The sequence below is a fragment of the Trachurus japonicus genome, chromosome 5 (assembly GCF_045865225.1).
Source record: "Trachurus japonicus isolate A0001 chromosome 5, Traja_1.0".
Lineage (NCBI taxonomy): Eukaryota > Metazoa > Chordata > Actinopteri > Carangiformes > Carangidae > Trachurus > Trachurus japonicus.
The window spans coordinates 15,054,819-15,075,998 of NC_140911.1; the positions used below are offsets into that span (position 1 = coordinate 15,054,819).

General features: G+C 42.5%; 1 protein-coding gene across 1 annotated transcript; it reads right to left on the reverse strand.

Moving 5' to 3' along the window:
* Window positions 1-532: 532 nt before the first annotated feature.
* On the reverse strand, window positions 533-16,424 carry etnk2 (ethanolamine kinase 2). The gene is made up of 9 exons (XM_085776501.1): window positions 15,980-16,424; window positions 9,989-10,126; window positions 9,745-9,866; window positions 7,384-7,524; window positions 4,266-4,408; window positions 3,481-3,564; window positions 3,222-3,382; window positions 2,968-3,041; window positions 533-1,784 (listed from the first exon to the last, which is right to left on the reverse strand). The coding sequence occupies exons 1-9, from the start codon at window positions 16,124-16,126 to the stop codon at window positions 1,712-1,714; spliced, it is 1,083 nt and encodes a 360-aa protein (XP_085632627.1). The 5' UTR covers window positions 16,127-16,424; the 3' UTR covers window positions 533-1,711.
* Window positions 16,425-21,180: the final 4,756 nt, after the last annotated feature.

Consider the following 21,180-nt stretch of genomic DNA (forward strand, 5'->3'; position numbering starts at 1 on the left):
TGTAACACCAGTCAATGAGGATTTCCTCCCTTCAGGAAATGAGTTTCACTTGACTAAGAGTCAGATGATGTCTTTTTCCAACCGAGCAACAGGTGATGTCATGATGGACACAGAGCCACCACATGGACTTGATCTAAACCCTTCATATTACTTATGCAATGTCTGATTATATAACTCCATTTGGCCTAGAAACTTTGATATGAATAGGAATGGATTACAGTGCGGCGCTAAGAGCACTCTCTGATGTTAAGACGGCCAGTGGAGCAGGTGCTGCTGCCTCAATATCCACTGCAAAACGGGAGAGATGAAACAAAATCGGGGTGGGAGGAGATCAAAGATAGTAATGTGAGTAGGGATCAGAAACAGGAAAGCATTAGAGACGTGGATGGGGGGGGGTGTTGGAAAGTGTAATAGAGCGGTACACTTTAACCATAAAAGTCAAAAAGGTGGAAAAACAGAGAGGACAGAAACGCGCACAGAGTTTAGAGTGACATTTACACAGGTCTGCTGTGTGTGTGTGTGTGTGAATGTGTGTTTTTTAAATGTATCTCCCCTCCTCTTTTAGTTCCACTTCACATTTTAACACAAAGCAACACTTACTGGAGCAACCCAAACTGAAGAGTTGTTGACCTGAGATGAATAATCCACATAAATAAATAAATGCACCTTGAGCCATTCTCTATCACTGATTGCTATAACACAATAGTGATTCAACCCACAGCCAGGCCATGGAAAGCTTTTCTATTTGCTGTTCCACACACTTGGGTGTCTGGTAGGTCCTTCTGGGGGGGAGGAGGGGGAGAAAGTCCACTACTAGCACACAGAAAAGTATGTTTCATATATCAGCAGCAAAAGCAGATTTGCTCGGAGCAGCTAGAGGAGGAAACGGCAGAAGCCCGACCTGCATCCGTCCCGAGGAAAAGAGGACGACGCGGTGCTGCCCACGGTGTGTGATGCACAGCTGATCTCTGGGAAGTGCAGCGCAGAAAATACTGCAGCTACAAGCACTTAGCACCATAAATGGAGAGAAAGGAGGAAGGATCACATGGATTAGAAGTCGAACTGTTAAAATAACTTAAGACAGGAGGGAGGAATGAGCTCTCCACACACCACATGCAGAATGTGAGGAATCCCAGGTGAAATGCCACTGGAGTCAGTTTCTAACTTTAGTGAGGCCGTGGCATTGAGCCACAGATACACAGGGAACACAGCGCACCGTCAACATCAGCATCACACCCCGATACACTCTCATCCCTCTTTTGACCTTCATTACCAGCACTGTGGAACATTTTGCCGCCAGTGTGACAAGATAATGAAGCAGATTTCAAGTGAATGAACTCTACCCCAAAATCCGGACTGCTGTGCTCACTACGCCTGGTTCAGCTGCAGAGGGAAAAGGACGACGTCGGGTGTATCCAGATAAATTAAGAACATACACAAGCACACACACTCACGTACACACGGCGAACTCAACGCAAGTTTTGTAATTCTTGAGCTAGGGTTGTGACAGATGTGGAGCTAAGTTTTGGAGGAATAAAAGAGTAATCGCGCCCGTTGCAGAAAAAGGATGCCAGGTAGAGCAGGAAGTGGTCTGTCAACAGCTGGCTCACAGAGAAGTGTTCCCGCCCTTCAGGACTTCCCAGCGTGAAACCTGTTGACACCCTCCTGCCCGTCTCCTCGCCCTCATCCCGTCCCCCCTCTCCGTCTCCTCTCATTCTGGGATCTGCAGGGCCATCACCGCAGGTTTGGTCTTAAAGTACTGGTTGAAACGAAGCACAGCGTACCTGCAACAAACCACAGGAAGGAGGAGCTGGTGAGAGGCAAAGGAGGAGTTCACAGTTTGTTTGTAATTTCACAGGAGAATTATTAGGTTTCGTTTTCTGAATCTGATATTCTGAACTACGTTATGACAATGAGAAAACAGGTTCTATTGTATCTCATCTATGGGTTGGTGCTCCTGTCAGTGGCTGTGTGATTTGAAAACGTATTTCAGAGCCACAGCTCACTCTCTTGAGGCAATGCAGCCACTTTGTTTCTGGTTGAACAGCACCATACTACTGTGACTAGAGAGGCGTCACAACAGGGTAAACACAGAAAATACCTACAGCACTTATTCTTCTCTTGAGTTGTTTGAACCAGGACTTGATTCTGATTGTTCCCTTTAGCATTGCTGACAACAGGTCAGTATTAGTAGTTAGTGTCAGTGGAAAAGGGCCTTAGGAATTAGAAAAATATGACTCATAGGGTTTGCACAGATTTGAACAACTCAAAGGAGGTTAGACACAAACCCTGCAAATGTCTGAAACCACTTTCCCACTGACATGAATAGGAAACTGGTCAAATACTTTTGAATCCCACTGTGTATACATCTTCAGTGATAAATAAAAAAATTAAAATAAGTTTCAGTTCAGTTTCAGCCAAATTTATTTCGCCACTGCCTTTCTCTGTTAGTAATATAGGAGTGATCAAGTTGCAGTCCATGATTCTCCTCAGGCCTACTTCCTGGGAGGCAGACCTGGGGTCTTGTTTGTGTTGCAGGTGTGTTAAAGGGTAAAGAAGCAAACAAAAGAAATAAGAGACATGTCGGCTTCAGGGTTTTTAGTTTCAGTCTCTCATGATGTTCTGTTTAACCTGCACTGACAGATTCTTTACAAACAGGCAGTCCAACTTATGCAATACTCTACACAGGGGGCACCACACACAGTCTCACATAAATGCTTGTTTTACTATATTCATGGGCATCCATTGTTGACAATGCCCTTTACCCTAACCTTAACCATCACAACTGAATGCCTGAACTTAAGTCGTCTAACCCCAAGACTAAAACCAGGTCTCGAAACAGGCATATAAACTTTTGCAGTCCAGCACTCGGGTCCCCATAAAGCTGTTCCCAGACCACACAAGTATCATAAAAGAAGCCTACCCCATCACAAACACACACACACACACACACATATGAAAACTTACCCTAGGAAGTCAAAATCGATGGAGGAGTATTTGGCCTGGATGAGCGCCCAGAATCCCCAAAAGAAGTGAGAAGCCTTGGAAAAGACAAATTGGATATTAAATGGTGAAGTAATGTGAGACACAATGGGTGAGAAGTGTGTGTGTGTGTGTGTGTGTGTGTGTGTGTGTGTGTGTGTGTGTGTGTGTGTGTGTGTGTGTGTGTGTGTGTGTGTGTGTGTGTGTGTGTGTGTGTGTGTGTGTGAACATATTCTCACCAGGGCAAACTTGTTGACCTGTACATAGAGTGTCTCCAGCTCCCGTGCGCTGACCTCCTCTGTTTTCTTGGTGAAGAGTTTGTACGCCTGCAGGTAAACTTTGAGCCAGTCCATTTGCATCTCCCGGCTGGGGTACAGCCCATAGTCCAGCTCAGCCATACCTGATCACACGCACACATACACACAGTTGTATAGGGAGTCCTACGACACAGATGTAAGATATGCCCTCATATTCAAATCGTACTGCGGTTTGACAAACCTGCAAATTCGTTGAAGTGGTTGCCGATGTCGAACGCCTGGTAGTTGTAGCTGGAGTACTCGTAGTCTATGAACCGAACGTGACCTGAAAAACATCGCATGAAGAGTGTCAAGAATCAAAAACAACTTCATACCCTGCTAGCAAAAGTACAATGCTAAACTGCCCTAAAAACCTTTATTGATCAGTGGCTCATTGTACTTGTGTAGATGTGGCATTTATTTATTGACCAGCAGCCTCAAGTCCACGCTCTTACATTCACAGCTGTACTGCTGCTGACTCCTTGGTAACTCTGTGCTGGTTGCCACCCTCACTGCTCTCTCCCTCTCTCTCGTTCACTCTCTCGCCTATGACACAACCTACATACTGAGCTATTCCTGAAAGATGCTGCTCTGCCTGTTGTAACACGAAGCCGTCTCAAACTTAAAGCAGATTTTGCACAGAGTTGCCATTATTTTGTTGTACCCTTTGATTTTTTATAACGAAGTATGTTGAGCTACATACAGTACATGTGTTGAGTGACAAGTGACCTATAAATAAAGTTTGTTATTATTATAAAATCACAGTCACATTTGCTTGTTTTCTTACTATCACCAATACTTTGTTATTTTCTAATGTGCAACACATCAACATTTTAAAGATTGAATAATCGATCAAGAAAAAAAACGGATCACTCAACAATGAAATAATCCAAATGATATAACAGTATATCATATAACCTAACCAATGTAGGGAGACTGATCATTCTGGATGACAGATGATGATCAGTTTGAGGAAAGTGTTCCTACCCTCTTTGCTGTTGTGGATGATGTTCTTGCAGAGCAGGTCGTTGTGACAGAGCACCACAGGGGAGCCCAGCGTGGAGAGATGCTCCTTCATCCAAACCATCTCCTGCTCCAACACTGCCTTGCTGGGAACCTCCTGCTGGATCCTGGACAGGTAACACAGAGACAGAGGAAGAGAGATAAAGGATCAGCTGTTAAACACACCACGGGTTCTTCTCATTGAGAGGCATTCTGACAACACCAGGCTCATGTGCATGGAAAAGTTGTTATGGATCATGATAAACTGCCTTTCATTGTTTTGCTATCTGTAATAAGTGGAAACATGCTGTAGGTGATGTGAAAACAGCTGAGGCCGACATGCACAAACAGCTCACAGGCTCAGTGGGGCTCTGCCAGAGAGACTCCTGGGATCAGAGAAATGTGTTCTCAGAGGACAGTAGTGGTGCTGCACAGAGCTCCTCTGTCACTATGGATACAACATTATGTCTCCCTTCGAAGGGAGTTTTGAGACCTGATTATACTATATGTTTGATTTGGGATATATTTTATTACTGTTTGTTCATATAATAATTATAGAGAAGAAGAAGAAGAAGAAAAGGAAGAAGCAACAGCTATTACTACTACATTATTCTATAATATAGAATATAGACGTGCTCAGTATGGTATTCATTCAAACTCCTGCAGCTGTTTTTGACCTTTCCCATCTGTGTGATCCTGACACAGGCCGTTCCGAACATTCACACGTCCATGCAACCAATGTTTAGCCCAGGTGAGATGACTCATATTGACCCACTCACATTAAGACAAGGTGCGGCTTCAACCTGCGTCGGTCTTAAAGTGGTACAGTATTATTGGCTAGTGGAGAAAGGGTTAAGTCGCTGAGTTAGTGTCTCAGCCAACCACGCCGAGCAGAGACCCCTGCGTTAACAGTAATGGGCTTATGGGGCTTAATCCACGGTTAGCCTGATAGCAGGAGATGTGAGAAAGCAGGGAGTGAGGCAGGGTAAACACACACACACACACACACACACACACACACACCTTGGAGGTTTCTGCCTGGCTCACTGCCTCTCCTTCTCCTGTGGCCTCTCCCAGAGTCTCAGCTGTTCCAGCCTTGCTAGGTATCAGATATCACACTGTTGATCTCTTTATGTGAGGTGGCCACTCTTTCCTGTCATTACTGCTGAAATAATTCTATACACAACACTGAAACTTTACACATACATACTATACATATAGATACATTTGGCCTTCCATGCAGTCGGATTCAGACCCCAGTGAAACAAGTGTCTCAGGAACAAGTGTACTCAGGACCAGGGCTGTCTACGTTACCAAGGAAAAGAGTAAAGTGACCTGACACACAAAGCTAAGCAAACATCTGCTGGCCCACTGCATGCCTCAGACTCCCTAATCCAGTCGGCTATTATTGTTGCAGTTATGTAAGCCACATGCTGGACCTAATCTAATAGCCATCAGAACAAAGATACCAGCTGTGACTGGGCAGCTGGCCAGGTTATGAAACAGTCTACCTTTGTCGGCTCCACAGGTCAAGACGTCAAGGCGCCATGCGAGCCATCTTCACCATGAACTCGCCTGATCTATTCATCCTTTATGTTTCCCGGAGATGACGATACAATTTCATAAAAATAATTTCTCAATGCCTCATTTATATCAGAGTGTCAGTGCAAAGGTCAAAGTTGCTTCGATGGCTTCTTGGAGTCATAAACCTTCTGGGTTTTTTTTTTTTACAGCATCTTTGGAAGAAGCTATCAGTTGATGTAGCCGGATCATCTTACATTTGTGGATCAGATATTATTTTTGAGTGAAGGGAGAACATGTGTAACAGCTTTAATGTATGTTTAACAGGTTAAGATTTAAAAATCTGATGAATAATGGAGCGATATCTGTTGCAAGAAGAAGAGTAACACAGCTCATTTTCCCATCAACGGTAACGTTACCATTCCACCATCACAGGATACAGACAGCACAAGAATGCATTTCCAAACTGCTAACACCAATACTAGCAGCCAAGCTTGCAAACAAGGGTTGCCATGGTAATTTATAACAATAATATTATAATAGTCCTCAGGCTTTATTTTTTAATTAGACATTAAAAACTCCCAATAGTACAAATAAAAGGTCACAGAGAGAGTAACATGACAAGACGAACAGTTGACCAAGGTGACCACCAATGAAAATGGAGGCCATCTAATGTCAAAACAAAAGCACTTACTGAGCAGTACTTCATATGTCAACCAAAAAAACAAAGAGAAACCTGAAAACACATCTTTTCTTGTATAATGTCTGTGTAATTGGGACACTGACTTTGACACAAGTTTAAATACCCTGTGGGAAAATCTCCACACTTTGCAAACAAGCCTCTCGTGGTAACAGCAGTCGATCCAGTCAGGCTCTTCAGTCATTAGCTGATACGGCAAGAGCCCAGAAAGAGGCAGGGACGCAAGTGCAATGCAAACTTAAGGGTGAAAGATATACAGTATGAAGTCAAGAACTGAGGCTATCAATATGAAAGAAAATATTAGGATTGTATTTTCGACGATGTTAGACTGAGAGAATTTTACAAGGTACAAGCAAAAATGTTTGATCAAACTACTTCAATTCAGTGCCCTCAGATGACACCTCGTCTGGGTCTAAATGACTAATGTTTTAGGCAAACCAGTAGGGCAGTTGCCGATATCCGAGTGCCGTTTCACTACTCGGTGTGATGGTCTGTCGGCCGATGCAGACAGGGCATCTCAGTCTCACTGCCGCAGTAATTTAAAGTGGTCAAACACGACGCCTCTCTTCGACTCACAGCATAAAGGCTAAATTAAAAACATTAAGGCTATGGCCGCCCGGTGTGAAATTGTTGTCGTGTGCCCCCCTCTGGTTAATAATTGTACCAGTTTTTGACAGATAGAAAAACGCTCCCCCCGTCGAGTACTCTCGAGTAGTGACCCCAAACATTCACATAGTAAAATATGCCACTCGTTGCAGCCCTACAAACCAGGCTGTGCCTCCTGAGCCGCTGTATTTGCACCATTACCACAGTGTGTGTGGAGCCACAACAAGGAGCACCAACTACGAACTACTGAGCAACAACTCAGAATCCAGATCTCACCTGATGTTGGAGGCTTGATCGGTGAACTCTGTGGCCACAAGGGAGAAGTACTTTTGCATCTTGATCCAGAGGTTGGGTTTGGGAATGCAGCCGTTGTGCGCATGGATGGCATGGATACGAGCCATCTCCCTGGCTATCATTCTGAGAGGAGACAAAAAGATGAATATCATGGTGAGTGGATTTTTTTAACATGCAATCTAAGGACTCGGTGACACACAGCCCTGCTACAGCTTTTATCTGCAAGGTTGGACGAGGACAATATCTCTCACAGAAAAGACTTCAGCTGTAACATGTCATGTAAGACGCACTGAGTTGACATGACAACAGACATCAGGCGACAATGTGCATTGCCAAATACAGCTTTAGTGTGGACATAATGCTCTAGGTACACAGCCATAGTAACACAAGTGACGAGAGCAACTTGTTTCCCCTGTTTTCAATGGATCATTTGCATGTGACTGACACGTGAACACTTTATTTGCCTATTGGCCCTTTTCCACTACACAGTTACAGCTCTACTCGGCCTCGACTCGACTTGCTTTAGGTTCTTTTCCATCACAGCTGAGTTCTTCACAGTACCTCCTCAGCGGGGGCGGGGTCTACCGTATTTTCCGCACTATAAGGCGCACTTAAAAGCCTTTAATTTTCTCAAAAAACGACAGTGCGCCTTAATATAATACGGAGCGCCTTATATATGGATCAATTGGTTAATTGGTTGATTCATACTCAGCTCCATCTAGGGGATGCATAACGTAACCCCAGTTTGACTGCAGTATCTTCTATTCTACCGTAGATGACCAAATAGTCGCCCGCGTGCAAATACGCGCCTGTGCTCTAATAGCCGCCGGGGTCCGAGCTCCTTTGGCAAAATAAACGCCGGTTCAATTAAACGCCTGGGCGATTAAGTGTTTACCATAGCCTTGCACAGAAAAAAAAGTTTTTTTAACAGCGTATCACCGGCTCTCACCTCTTCTGTCAGTCAGCCCCTCCTCTCGCTCTCTCTCGCATGCAGGCGCACACACACACACAGACACACAAACACAGGTGCGCCAGCGGGATAGGTCGCGCTGGACTACTAATAGACAAAGACAAATAGATAAATGCGCTAATGTACAGTGTTGAAATTACTGCGATCGACCCCCCCTCCCGCTATCATTCATAACACTGATATGATCAGCTCCCTGTGTCACGGTAACACAGGCAAACTGTCTTTTAATTTATTGTCTGATGTCAATAAAGATGTCGGGAGTAGTTTTGTTCCAGCGGGTGACCACCTTGTTCTTTGCATGATGGTCTGGTGCTGCTCATTGCAAAAATAAATTGTAGCCTGTTGCAAATACGCGCCTGGTTCTTATAAACGCCCGGGCTACTAAATGGTCATCTACGGTATGCGCCTTATAATCCGGTGCGCCCTATATATGAAAACAGTTCTAAAATAGGCCATTCATTGAAGGTGCGTCTTATAATCCGGTGCGCCTTATAGTGCGGAAAATACGGTACATGGCGCGGCGGGGTCTACATGGCGTGACGTCATCTTGCTCTCTTTTTTTAGAACTTCATGTCAGCTCCAAACTCACTCGTCCACACCTTGATACATACTTGTTTTTTAAACTTAGCAGGTTTGATTCTCGTGTCGGACGTCCCACTCACAACTCTTCCAGTGACGATGCTCTGGCCAATCAGTGGCCAGCAGTCCATTGACGTCACATTTTTAGTATCCAAAAAAGTACCAGGTACTAGGTGCTAGTAGCCTGACAAGCCAGACTATATCACTAAAATGTATAGTCTGGAAACGACCGGTAGACCTCGGCTCAATCCAGGGGCGGGATGAAGGCTGTCTTTCAAACTGCCTCTGCACCAATAGGGTAGCGCTACGACCAATCAGAGCAAAGAGCAGGATGACGTTAGCCTGACAAGCCAATTAAAATGTATGTCGTCATCACGTTAAGCCCGCCCAACGACTCTCTAAACAGATAGAGCGCTGTGATTGGTGAACACAAACGGTGTTCGAGACTCAAAAAGTTCCTATGGCTCCTTTCTAGACCCACCTACGGAGCAAATATATTTGCTGCCGCTAGGGTGCGTCTAGATTTCTAGGCTAAGGTGCTAGTGGAAAAGCAAAAAAACGAGTAGAGTCCAGCCGAGTCAAGCTAGTGGAAAAGGGCCATATGTAATACACAGTCTCTGCACTGTTAAGAGTTTTTGTGTCGGGCTTCTACATAGGTGGGGCGGTGCGTGGCGCAGTGGTGCATGTCATTCCCCCTTTCTCTATCTCACTATGTGCTATAAAATAAAGGCAAAAAAGCCCAAAAATATACTTAAAAAAAAAAACACACTGGTGCGTTTCTGTCATGCCCACACCTGAGTAAGGAAGGATCCCGGACATCCTGCGTCCCGAGAGCATCGCCCTGCATGAATTCATAGCAGATGCCGTTCTGGAAGGTGCAGTAGAGACGGGGAGCGCAACCATTAGCGTGTAGCACCTGAAGATGAGATACAAAAAAAAAATACAGCAGGTAAAATTATCAAGTAGGAGAAACAAGTCTGCGGCAACTTCAGAAAAGAGTACTCAACAACTTAACTCCTAATTTGTTTTTTACTCTACCTGAAAGCTCTTGAGCTCATTGTCTCTGTCCACGATCAGCTCCGTCTTGTTCCCGTATACTCGGACCAGCACTACGTCGTCTGGACTGTCTTCCACGTAGCAGCCCACCAGCTTGTTGGTGGTTCCATCAGTGAAGAGCTAGGAGAGAAAAACAAGTCATATAACAGATCACAGAGGAATACTCCTGACTGTACAACACCACAGTCGTTCCCACACAAAAGCTTGAATTACAGTCTTTTTTCCCCAGTACTATCAGTGTTCCCTGGACATGAATCAACAGCTGAGACAGCATGCAGCTCTGACCTACATGAGATAAATGTATCCTTCTTAACCAAATCTAATATCATATTTGCCTTCAGCCCACAGATAATTTTGCTCAATGCCGGTGGTTATTTAGTGATCAAGCTGTGGGAAAACAAGGCACAGAGCCTCATGTTCTTTCACAACTTCTATCAAACCAATATTTTACGTATAAAGCGTAAACCGATGTCCTATCAATGCAGACCATAACAGTAGAGACAAGTTCACCCTGTCTCGCTGCAACCAAACTAAATCATGTGTTGTGTCCGTCTGTGAATTCCCCTTGCTCTGTTTCATCATGGCACAGCGCCTACATACAACAAGCGTCGCTTCATTGACAATCAGCTGGTAAGTTAGAGTAAAAACAAGAACTTCAAACCACAAGCCCTGTGGTTGGAAATGAGAAGGCAAGAACAGAATGCATTTAGCAAGCTCAACAGCACTACACAGTCACAGATCTGACTCAATTAGAAAACAAGACGAGGTCAAAACGTGGACGGCTCATGGTCAAATCCTGATTTTATAACTGTGACGAAATCACCAAACAGATTACTGACAGACAATGTCAGTGATGGATCTGTATTGACTTAAGGATCACTTGCAGAAAGTTAGAAGACAGACTCCAGACTTTTATTAGAGGCAGGTCTTTGTGTCTATTGACTCCCTCTGTTTGATTTGTTGAATCATTTAAGGCCTTGTCATTAATGACTTCTATCTCTCTCCTGCCTTCTCTCCTGTTCTTTCTGCTCAGTGTGCCCTCTGATTAGTTCTTCCTCTGCCTCATTTACTTAATAATGATAAATATAATGAAATTAGTTTATGTTCTGAAATGGGTACGAGCCAAGGCTCAGTGTACAGGAAGTGCTCCTCTGCTTTCCTGAAGTTCCTAATTATTCTCAGTAAAGTACTCTCACTCACTCACTCACTCAGTCAGTGAGCATAATGATTAGAGAACTGCCAATATTTGCCAATGTGTTATCGGAAAATCCCAGCAAAACAAATAAAGAGGGGTGCTTTCATATTTAAAAAAAAAAAAAAAGATCCAATGAAAAAGTGTAGGTGATATTACACTTTTAGATGATTATAACAGAAGATGCTTCCCTGAGTGTGCAAAATGACAACAGTATAGACTGTCTCAGTATATTGGAAAGCTATTATACATTATTCATCTCTATATTTATGTGAGTTGTTAATGTATTTTGTCTAAACCACTAATGCATTTCATACTAAGGGGAATTTTCACTAATGATACAATTTCTAATGAATGTGCTCTTGCATGCAAAGTGGTGTTGCATCAGTCAATCGACAGGTTGAGCCAGACACCGCCTCTGAAAATAATAGTGTGCTGCAAAAAGTCCCCTGTGTCTGAAGCTGGGCCTTAAATATCTGAATGGCAGCATCACTCCGGTGGAAGCCAGTGGGCCGCCCGTCCCACTGCAGCAAGCACAATAACAACATACACATCTCCCCCGGCCCAGACGCTCACTCACACATATCTGACATTCCACACGTGGCTGACCACAAAGATGGGTGCACAGGCATCCCTGTTATGACCGTACATACACAAGCATACACGCCTTTGCTACCACATGACTGATCCCTTCTACCCGCCACACAATACGCTGCTAAGACCGGCGATCAATACATTGACAGACAGCGATAAGCTTGGACCCAGACAGAGGTAAACATTCATCCATATACAACCGCCTGACGTTTTATTTTTTTTTTCCCATCAGTGAGTCTACGTTCGGTGGTCTGACTCACTGCGTGGCCTGAGAGGAGTCGTGCTGACCGCACCATGAGAAAGTTGTAAGAGGAGACCGCCGCTCTGTTGCTATTGGCACAAGTGGCTGTTTTCAGGAACTCAGTGTGTTTGAGATGTTTGGAAATGTACAGTGTGTATTTACAGTAAAAGTCTTCCTGTCCAGGTGGCGGGACTAAGCAGGTGTTTCTGTCAACAGTGCTGCCCTTCTGCTCTTTGCCACATTTAGCACTTCCCGCTCTCATCAAAACAATGGTCCCGCTGCTCCATCCGTCCGTCCCATCCGTCCCAACTCAACCAAAATAACCAACACTTTTTTTTTTACTTAAAGGACAATTCCAGGCGAATTCAACTCAGGGGTGTATTTTCATATCATTTTAGGTCTAAAAGAATGAATCTGAAGATTTTCAGTTTAATCGCTCCTGTTTTGCGGTAGCTGCGTCTGTCCCCGCATCGCCACGGCAGCAATGAATGGGAGTGGATGTAAGTTCCGCTGTTTAGGCTGTTTCCAGCCCTCAAAGCCGCAATTTTTTTCCACAGACAGCATCAGATGGCTACTCAAACATGCACCGAGAAGTTTATTTACTTCAAGCAAGCCGACATGTTTGTAAAACTAGATCTAATTCAAAGTCTCCCGGAGTCTCGCGCGAGCCCGAAGTTGCAGTGCTGGTGTATTCAGGCGCAGTAGGAGCTACCGCTTGTGTCATAAACACAGGAATATCAACTCTTTACTTGCTTGAAGTGTACATTTTTTTCCACAGACAGCGTCAGATGGCTACTCAAAGATGCACCGAGAAGTTTTTTTTACTTGAAGCAAGTAAAGAGTTGATATTCCTGTGTTTATGACACAAACAGTAGCTTTTCCCACTGCACCTGAACACACCGAGCACGGCAACTGGGTCTCGCGCGAGACTCCGGGAGACTTTGAATTAGATCTAGTTTTACAAACATGTCGGCTTGCTTGAAGTAAATAAACTTCTCGGTGCATGTTTGAGTAGCCATCTGACGCTGTCTGTGGAAAAAAATTGCGGCTTTGAGGGCTAAACAGCCTAAACAGCGGAACTTACATCCACTCCCATTCATTGCTGCCGTGGCGACGCAGGGACAGACGCAACTACTGCAAAACAGGAGCGATTAAACTGAAAATCTTCAGATTCATTCTTTTAGACCTAAAATGATAGGAAAATACACCCCTGAGTTGAATTCGCCTGGAATTGTCCTTTAATCTCACATTTTTCCTCAGTCTATCGTCATCATCATCATCATCATCATCTGCCACAATTTTGATTCATGAATGTGCTGCCAGTTGTGCAGCTGTACCATCCCATATGAGGACAAAAGCAGCCGGTGGGACAAAGCCTGTTTGGGTCAGGGTCTTTGGAGAAACGTGCTGCTCATCTGGCCTTCGGTGAGCGAGGAAAACAGCGTCACCTCCCAAACTGCAGGTGTGCGAGTGAGTGGGTGGGTGGGGTACCAGATCCAGAGAGATTAGCCTGCAGGATGTAAACACGTGGTTGAGCTGAAACCGTGGCACAACGTTGTGGCAGTAATGGCAGTAAATGGTGTCACTCCACACACAGACTTTGACCCGGCAATGACACATCGGTCACTTGATCGTTTTACGAGGAATCAATTATGCATTTTGCTTTCCCTGACGAGCCGAGTCTGTAAAACTGATCGTTCTAGAGCACACACAGGTCTTTGTGGCTCCAATAAATCCAACAGGGCAATCAGTCACCTCTCACGTGGGTTGCATCATTTCAATTTCAGGAGTTGAAACATCCCAGTTAACTTTTAACTTTTATTCATATTATACATTCAAAGCAAGCTGATTAACCTCATCACCCAAACGCCACCTTCAGTATTTTAAAGTAGCTCATGAAAAATAAGGTGTGCTGACATCAGTGGGCTGCAGCTGTTATTTCACTGTGTCAGCATATCAAACTATATGTACAGGGAAAGGGAATTTTGTTTTCAATTTCTTAAAGAAAAAACACAACTCAAATGACATGAAATTCAGGTTTGTGTAACATGAAAACACCCAGAATAATGATGAAAATAGAATTTAGCATTTGATTGCTTGTGTTTCAGTAAATTTCTTAGTAACTCTGTTCTGTGACAGACTGGTGACCTATCCAGAGTGTAAACCCTGCCGAATGCTGCCAGGCCTCCAGCCTCCAGAGACTCTAAAAGGTCAGGTGATGAATGAATGAATGAATATGAAAGTGTCAGAGTGAAACGTTCAGCAGAAGTGGTGAGGGCCACAGACAGCAGCAGTGTACGTTCTGAGTGACTCTTGGGCTAGTGTTCAGGAGATGTAACCTCTTTACCTTCTGCTGTTTCTTTTTTTTTTTTAAAGAATCGCACATAATGGTTTTCCATAATTGATTCTAATTGCATAGTGTTTTTAAAATGTGCATTATAGTATTTGGATTATTGTTTCTAATTTGACCTTATGGACAGAAAATTCTTTTAAGTTTTTAATCATGTACTATAACATATGGTTCGATAAAAATATGGTCATCCTATTCCTTACGCCACCCAAATGTGAAAATTGTGACTTCATACAGGCAATGAAATGAAATTTGGCAGCTTTACCTCTGCTTACACGTTCTAAACTGCATTTCATGTATGACAGGATGCATAAAATATATGTATATTTTTTCATCCTTAGCAGCATCAGTTGAACTTTCTATGTCACTGTCCCCAGACGAACTGGATTAGACTACAAACTCCATGTGATATTATGTTATTGTAGACATCAGGACTGTAACTACAGTACTGTGCCGCAGCATTTTGCTATGCAAACTATGTTCAGTGTGAGCAGAGCCTGTCACTGATCTCTCTGACTGCAAGATAAAGCTTCATCCCACAGACGGATTTCATTAAAAACTTGGGAGTGGGTCTGTGGTTCACTTTGACTGCAGAACAGGTTTTACAGTGTCTTTTATCCCCTGTCAAGCATTACATGAGTTACCTTTGTAGGCAATTTGCTGTGACAACAAGCAAAGTCTCCCAGCTACGGTTTGTCTTATGTTCCTGTTGACCTTCCACCGTCACTGTAAACTCACAAATAATGCTACATCTTTGATCAAAATGAGACATTTTTGTGAATATATATAATTATAAACATAATACAATGTCATAGATATAACAGACTTATGTTAACTTTGAATATTAAAATTATTTTTAGTATAATTATATTGTTGACACCAGGAAGGTGTGCTTACTTTGAACTTTTATGTATTTGTTCTTCCTTTGTGGTTCTGCATGCTAATCAACATAATTAAAACTGTCATAATAGTATCTATCCATATGCACTTCCCTGTAAAACAACACCCAGAACCACACACACATCAGCTGAGCTAATGTTTAAATGGACCTTCATAAGCAGCGTCTCTTCTTCCTGGTGCCATTTACAACCATCATGTTTCTCAACCAAACTGACCGTCACGTCACTACCAGCTGGCCACTGACACTAAGATGACAGCATGACTTGGCTTTCGTGCTATTTTTGGTGCTTCAAGTTATTTATTCTGGACTTGTAAAACTGTCCTAAAACGTATAAGATTTTCAATTCCAATGTCATATTATTGTGTGGCTTTTATTTTGTAATGTAGGTAAGTTAGCCTAATACTGTCTGACACTGTAGTTTGTCACCTTTGCTAAGAGTTCAAACTGGGAGCGTCTTGCTAGCGTAGCTAACTTTTACCATATAATTTTAATATCAGAACAAGATACCAAACCATAAAACGTCCATGTTCATAAAATAGAAAGAGGAAGTGGCTGTGTGTAAAGAAATCTAGTCGGTAGATAATAATGAGTCCTCGGCCCTCCTCCTCCTCCTCCTGCCCGGTGATGCTGCAGAGCTGTCAGTCTTAGCCTAGCTAGCCTAGCCTAGCATAGCTTAGCATAGCGGCTAACGTTACCTTGGTCTTGACATGGCTGGTGTCCCACGTCGGTCTCAGCTCTTTAACGAGCTTCATCGCCCCCTCCGTTACGTTGTGTTCGTCCACGAAAATGGAGATTTTTCTAATCACCGGCGACCCGACTGGCACATGTATCTGCGTCTCCATCCTTCAGCCGTTTATCTGAAACGTTAATCTCCGAGTCCTTCACGGATACCTCTAGAAACCGCAACATACAACAAGTGTTGCTTGGTTTATAAGCAGCTAAATGTTGTTGTGTTTTTCTTTTCTTTTTTTCTTTTAGTGAATAGACTGAAGTTCTGCTTGATAAGATTAATCTTGAGCTGACTGGCTGTGGCAGTAACGGTGAGTTAAGAAGCTGTGAAGATGACCGCTGAAAACTGCCGGGTACAGATGCTCGACGCCGGTTTTCTTGGGAGCTGTCAGCCAACTACACCATTTCCTCCTACTTGGCTCCGCCCGCCCGGGATCATCCGATTGTACCGCGGGTAGAGACGCACCACTATGACCACAACCGAGCACGCCCATTCCTCCCCGAGTGTCGCCGAGTGCAACCCGAGTTCAGCCGAATGAAAGTACACTACTACTTTCAATGGGGATTGAAGTAGAAATGGAAGTACTGTCACCCTAACTGTATTATATTGACAGGCCAGAGGCTAGTGATTGGATGCTTTTATTTACTTGTTTTTTGTTTCTTTAGGCCTGTTTGTTTTTGTTGTCTTTGTGGGAGACCAATGGCTTCAGAATAAACGTGAGATGTGTGTATGGGTTTGATTGTGTTGCAAACAGCAGAATGAATAGCAGGGCCGGCCCAAGCCTCCATGGGGCCCTAAGCAAAATCTTTATTTTGGTGCCCTCTATTACTGCCAATAATACAATTTCATTTTTTACTCTGTCATTGCGAATCATCATATCCTGGCAGATTTTTACCCATCTATGGTTTTGATTCTGAAATGGCACCAAATTTAACTACAAGTGCAGCCTGGGGTTGATTTAGTACTTGGATACTGAATGTCACCTCGGTCGACTAAAAGTAACAAAATAAACCAACAGACAATGCATTTACTGTAAACACATCATCTGCTTTTTAAAATTTTTACAGAAAAGTGCAACAACAATTTGAAATGCAACAATAATCAAAGTTTTTTGTAATTACGCAGTGTTTCTATAAGGTGTTTCAAACCACGGGAATGGGAGGTGTAAATGTCTGACAGGGGGGGAGAGGGCAGCCAATAATTCTCTGTGCTGCTTTGATGATCCTCTGGAGCCTCTTCCTGTCAGCCTCGCTGCAGGTCCCATACCACACTGTAATGCAGTAGGTTAGCAGGCTCTCGATGCATGCGTGGTAGGACCCTCAGGAAGTGCTGGGCCAGAAACCTGAAGGTGTGGGTCCTCTACACACTCAGCACTAATGTAGAGGGGGCAGGTTTTGTTTTATGTCTCCTAAAGTCCAGGATGATCTCTTTAGTTTTTGTGATTGTTTGCTGAACACCAAGCTGTTAACTTCTTCACATCTTCTAGGACTTGTCCCCCTAAAGAAATTGGATTGTCAACAAAGATGCCATTTGATGTTCTGTCCGCCTATTAATCAATTAATTGAGTAATTGCACATCTTATAAAATAATTATTTTCTACAAAGTAGCATGCATTTTTTAAGTAATTACTCGCAATTATTAATTTCTGCGAACTATCACTTTAAATAGACTCAGTGTAGACATGATCTGTGGTAACCTCCACCGTGGCAGTACCAACCCCCAGCCAGATGGTGGCAGTATAGGAATGAAAATGTACATTGTACGTTCAAACTGGGGTATTACATTAAGGGATATCTCCAAAGAGGACTTTTGTATCATCTCAGACTTTGTTGAGATGTTGCAAACCTCTTCTTATAGCTACATCCCCAAAACTCCATCTGAATGTATTAGTGCTGATTGCAAATTTAATAAAAATGTAACATATTATGTCACAATTGTGATTTGGGGAGTAGAACATTAGTTTCATCTTGCTTATACAGTTATGGGATAATAAAAAAAAATCCAAAAGAGAATCATTTTAGACAGCAGAGTGGATACGTTACTCACTGGAAGCAGACATAACATACAAGCTAATTAGTTTCCTGACAGTCCTGTGACTCTGCCAACTCATCCTGGCCTCCCATCATGACTCAAGTCTCATAAGAGTCAAACAGCCATAGTTAACAATGAGATAAACGGATGTCCGGAGTCAATCTACTCAGACTTGTTGCCAGTATTGCTAGAGGCAATCCATATCAGTAGAGCTTGTGTGTGTGTGTGTGTGTGTGTGTGTGTGTGTGTGTGCATGCATGTGTGTGTGTTAGCGCTAAATACATAAACAAGTGCACAGGAAGTTTGGAGGATTTTTGTCGCTTTGTTTACTGTTTGGATCACAGAGGCGGACTGGGCCCTCTTCCTATTACCGTACACTCTTATTACAGCAGCCACAGTCATGATGACTTAATGCAGTGCCACTACTGAACTACTGAGCCCAACACCCAGCCCATCATACATTATCTGTATTCATGAAAACCTAATTTTACATTTTTACCTTTAAATAAATAATTTAAAGTGACACTGATAGACAAGGAAATATTAGATATAACATTTCTATTATGACCTTACAGGTTTTCTTTGTGTGTTATGATGACACTCATGTAGTTGGTGTCAAGTTTTATCAGGCGAGGGAGTTGCTGCTGTAATAAGAAGACCCAACAAGTCAAAGCAGTGGGCAATAGCATAACAGTTAGACCATGGATCAAAACGTGCATCACACTATATGCCAAAGAAAACTATGGAAATACGCACATTGCTACGTCATAGTAACACTGAGAAATACCAGGAAACTGGGTTGGGCATTCACCTCCATACCCAGGCAGCTTTGACTTGAGCAAATCTAAAGAACTTTGTTTAAAGTGGCTGTAATCAATATCTTATAATAGGAACATATTAAATGACAACATGAAACAATGTCAATGGGGCCACTTGTCGACAATTATCAAACAAACCTGTACTTCCCTTCAATATTACAAAGCTTTGGTTAACTGCATTTTTTTCCCACGTTATTTTTATTGTGCAACATTATAGACAAACACATGTTACAGATGTTCCTTTTTTTTTTACATTCTACTAAATAAAAATGTAGCAATTATGATATAGCAGTCCGTTTGTATACAATCTCCCCCTCTTCTTTCCCCCACTTCACACATCTGATCACATACATTTTCATTTCTACCTTCACTCACAATTCCTGGCCCTCTCAACAACTCAGCCCATCTCTGGTGCTATATCTCTTAACTGCATTTTAATCCTCCTGTTTCATGACACACGCACATAAAAAAAACCCTGAATGAAAATACGGAAGCAGAGGTTGCAAATAAATCACAGCCTACACGAAGCTTGTGATTTCATGCTCCACTAAAGTGACAAAAACATAAAAACTATTTGGAGCAGTGAGAAGACTGTAACATTGAATTAATAGATGAAATAAACATCAAATTTTATTTGAATTTGTCCGGTGCTCACAGGGCCAGCTCTAGCCATTTTGGTGCCCTAGGCGAGTTTACTCTCAGGCGCCCCCCCCTCAACAATGATCATAATGATCATAACGATAACATAGCAGTGTATCTCTATGTCCCCTCTAACCCTGAGATACACAACTTGCACATACAATCAGTAAAATTGCATTGAGTAAATCCTGGGTGAAGACATGAAAAAAATTGTCTCTTCACAATCATGAGAACAAACTGTTATGGTGCTTGAAATGGGTATACGAAAGTCTGGGCTTCACAAAAGCAGTGGAATATACTGTATGATATAAGGCGATAAGTGTAGACAAAGATTTGTGAAATTGCTTTTTGAGCATAAATGTTAGGCCTAACTGTCATTTTCACCAAATGTCTCAAATGTGGGATAACAGAAGCTAAATATTGACGTTACATTTCAAACTTCATGAGATGTGTGTAGCCCTAAATGAGAAATCTTCTCCAAATATCAACTAAATAGACAAAAAACACAAAATTTACAATATTTAGCCTATATAATGTGCCCTATATGTGTTGTCACTGTGGTACTGTTTGAGAGGTAAAAAAAAAAAAAAAAAAAAACTAGTTTGAGAACTCAGCAGGTCTGAATACACATGACTGTGGAGCTAGAACAGTCTCATAATGAATAAATGCACACAGAAATTAATAAATGCACAAAAAAGATTCACAAATGTATTTGGGGATTTGTATATACATGTGACTCAAAACACAAATACATTTTCAATGCACACACAAATATGTTTCATTTCATATGTAAGTAAAAAATATTCACATATAAAAAATAAGATTCATAAACATATTTCCAATGCACACACAAATCTAAAAAAAAAATCACAAATACATGAATGTTAAAGTATTTGCAGTCTTCATCAAATACGCATTTGGGGCTTGTTACATTCATATATGAACTGTTGGACCTGTATTTACAAAGTGCTTTTAATTTGTAAACCTCCCTGCATTTGTGTGTGAAACTTTTGAGACTCCCCTGACGTGACTCTGATCCACAAATGCGTTTTAAAGTAGGATATGTATACATGTATATACAAATCCCCAAATACATTCGTGAATCTTTTTTGTGCATTTATTAATTTCTGTGTGCATTTATTCATTATGAGACTGTTCTAGCTCCACAGTGGCATTTCTACTGCGTAAATGACCGACACATGAAAAAAAAACAAAAAAAAAACATATTGAGACGGTCGCGCAAACGCGCCGGCATTTGTGCGGCAAATCTAATAAAACATGTGGCGTTTCTAACAAGAAAACGGCTTGAGAGCATTCCTGCTGCAGACAGGTATCTGCCAATTTAGGAACATGTTTGTCATTGTTTATTTATTGTTTTGGGGTAGCGGACATAAATCATTATTATTATCATATTTTTTTTCCCCTCCCTTGACTGGCGGCGCCCCTCCAGCAGTTGGCGCTCTAGGCGACCGCCTATATCGCCTATGCCAAGAGCCGGCCCTAGGTATCAGGTAAAATTTTGTGCTACACCTTTGGTCCACAAATTTCAGCTGCAATGGGCAGTTGATTTAAAGGGAAAGGCTGCAAAAAACAAAAAAACAAAACACCATTCAGTAGCTGCTTGTCAATGCAACAGCAGACACACACACTTTGCATTACAACACAGTGTGGCAGCCGA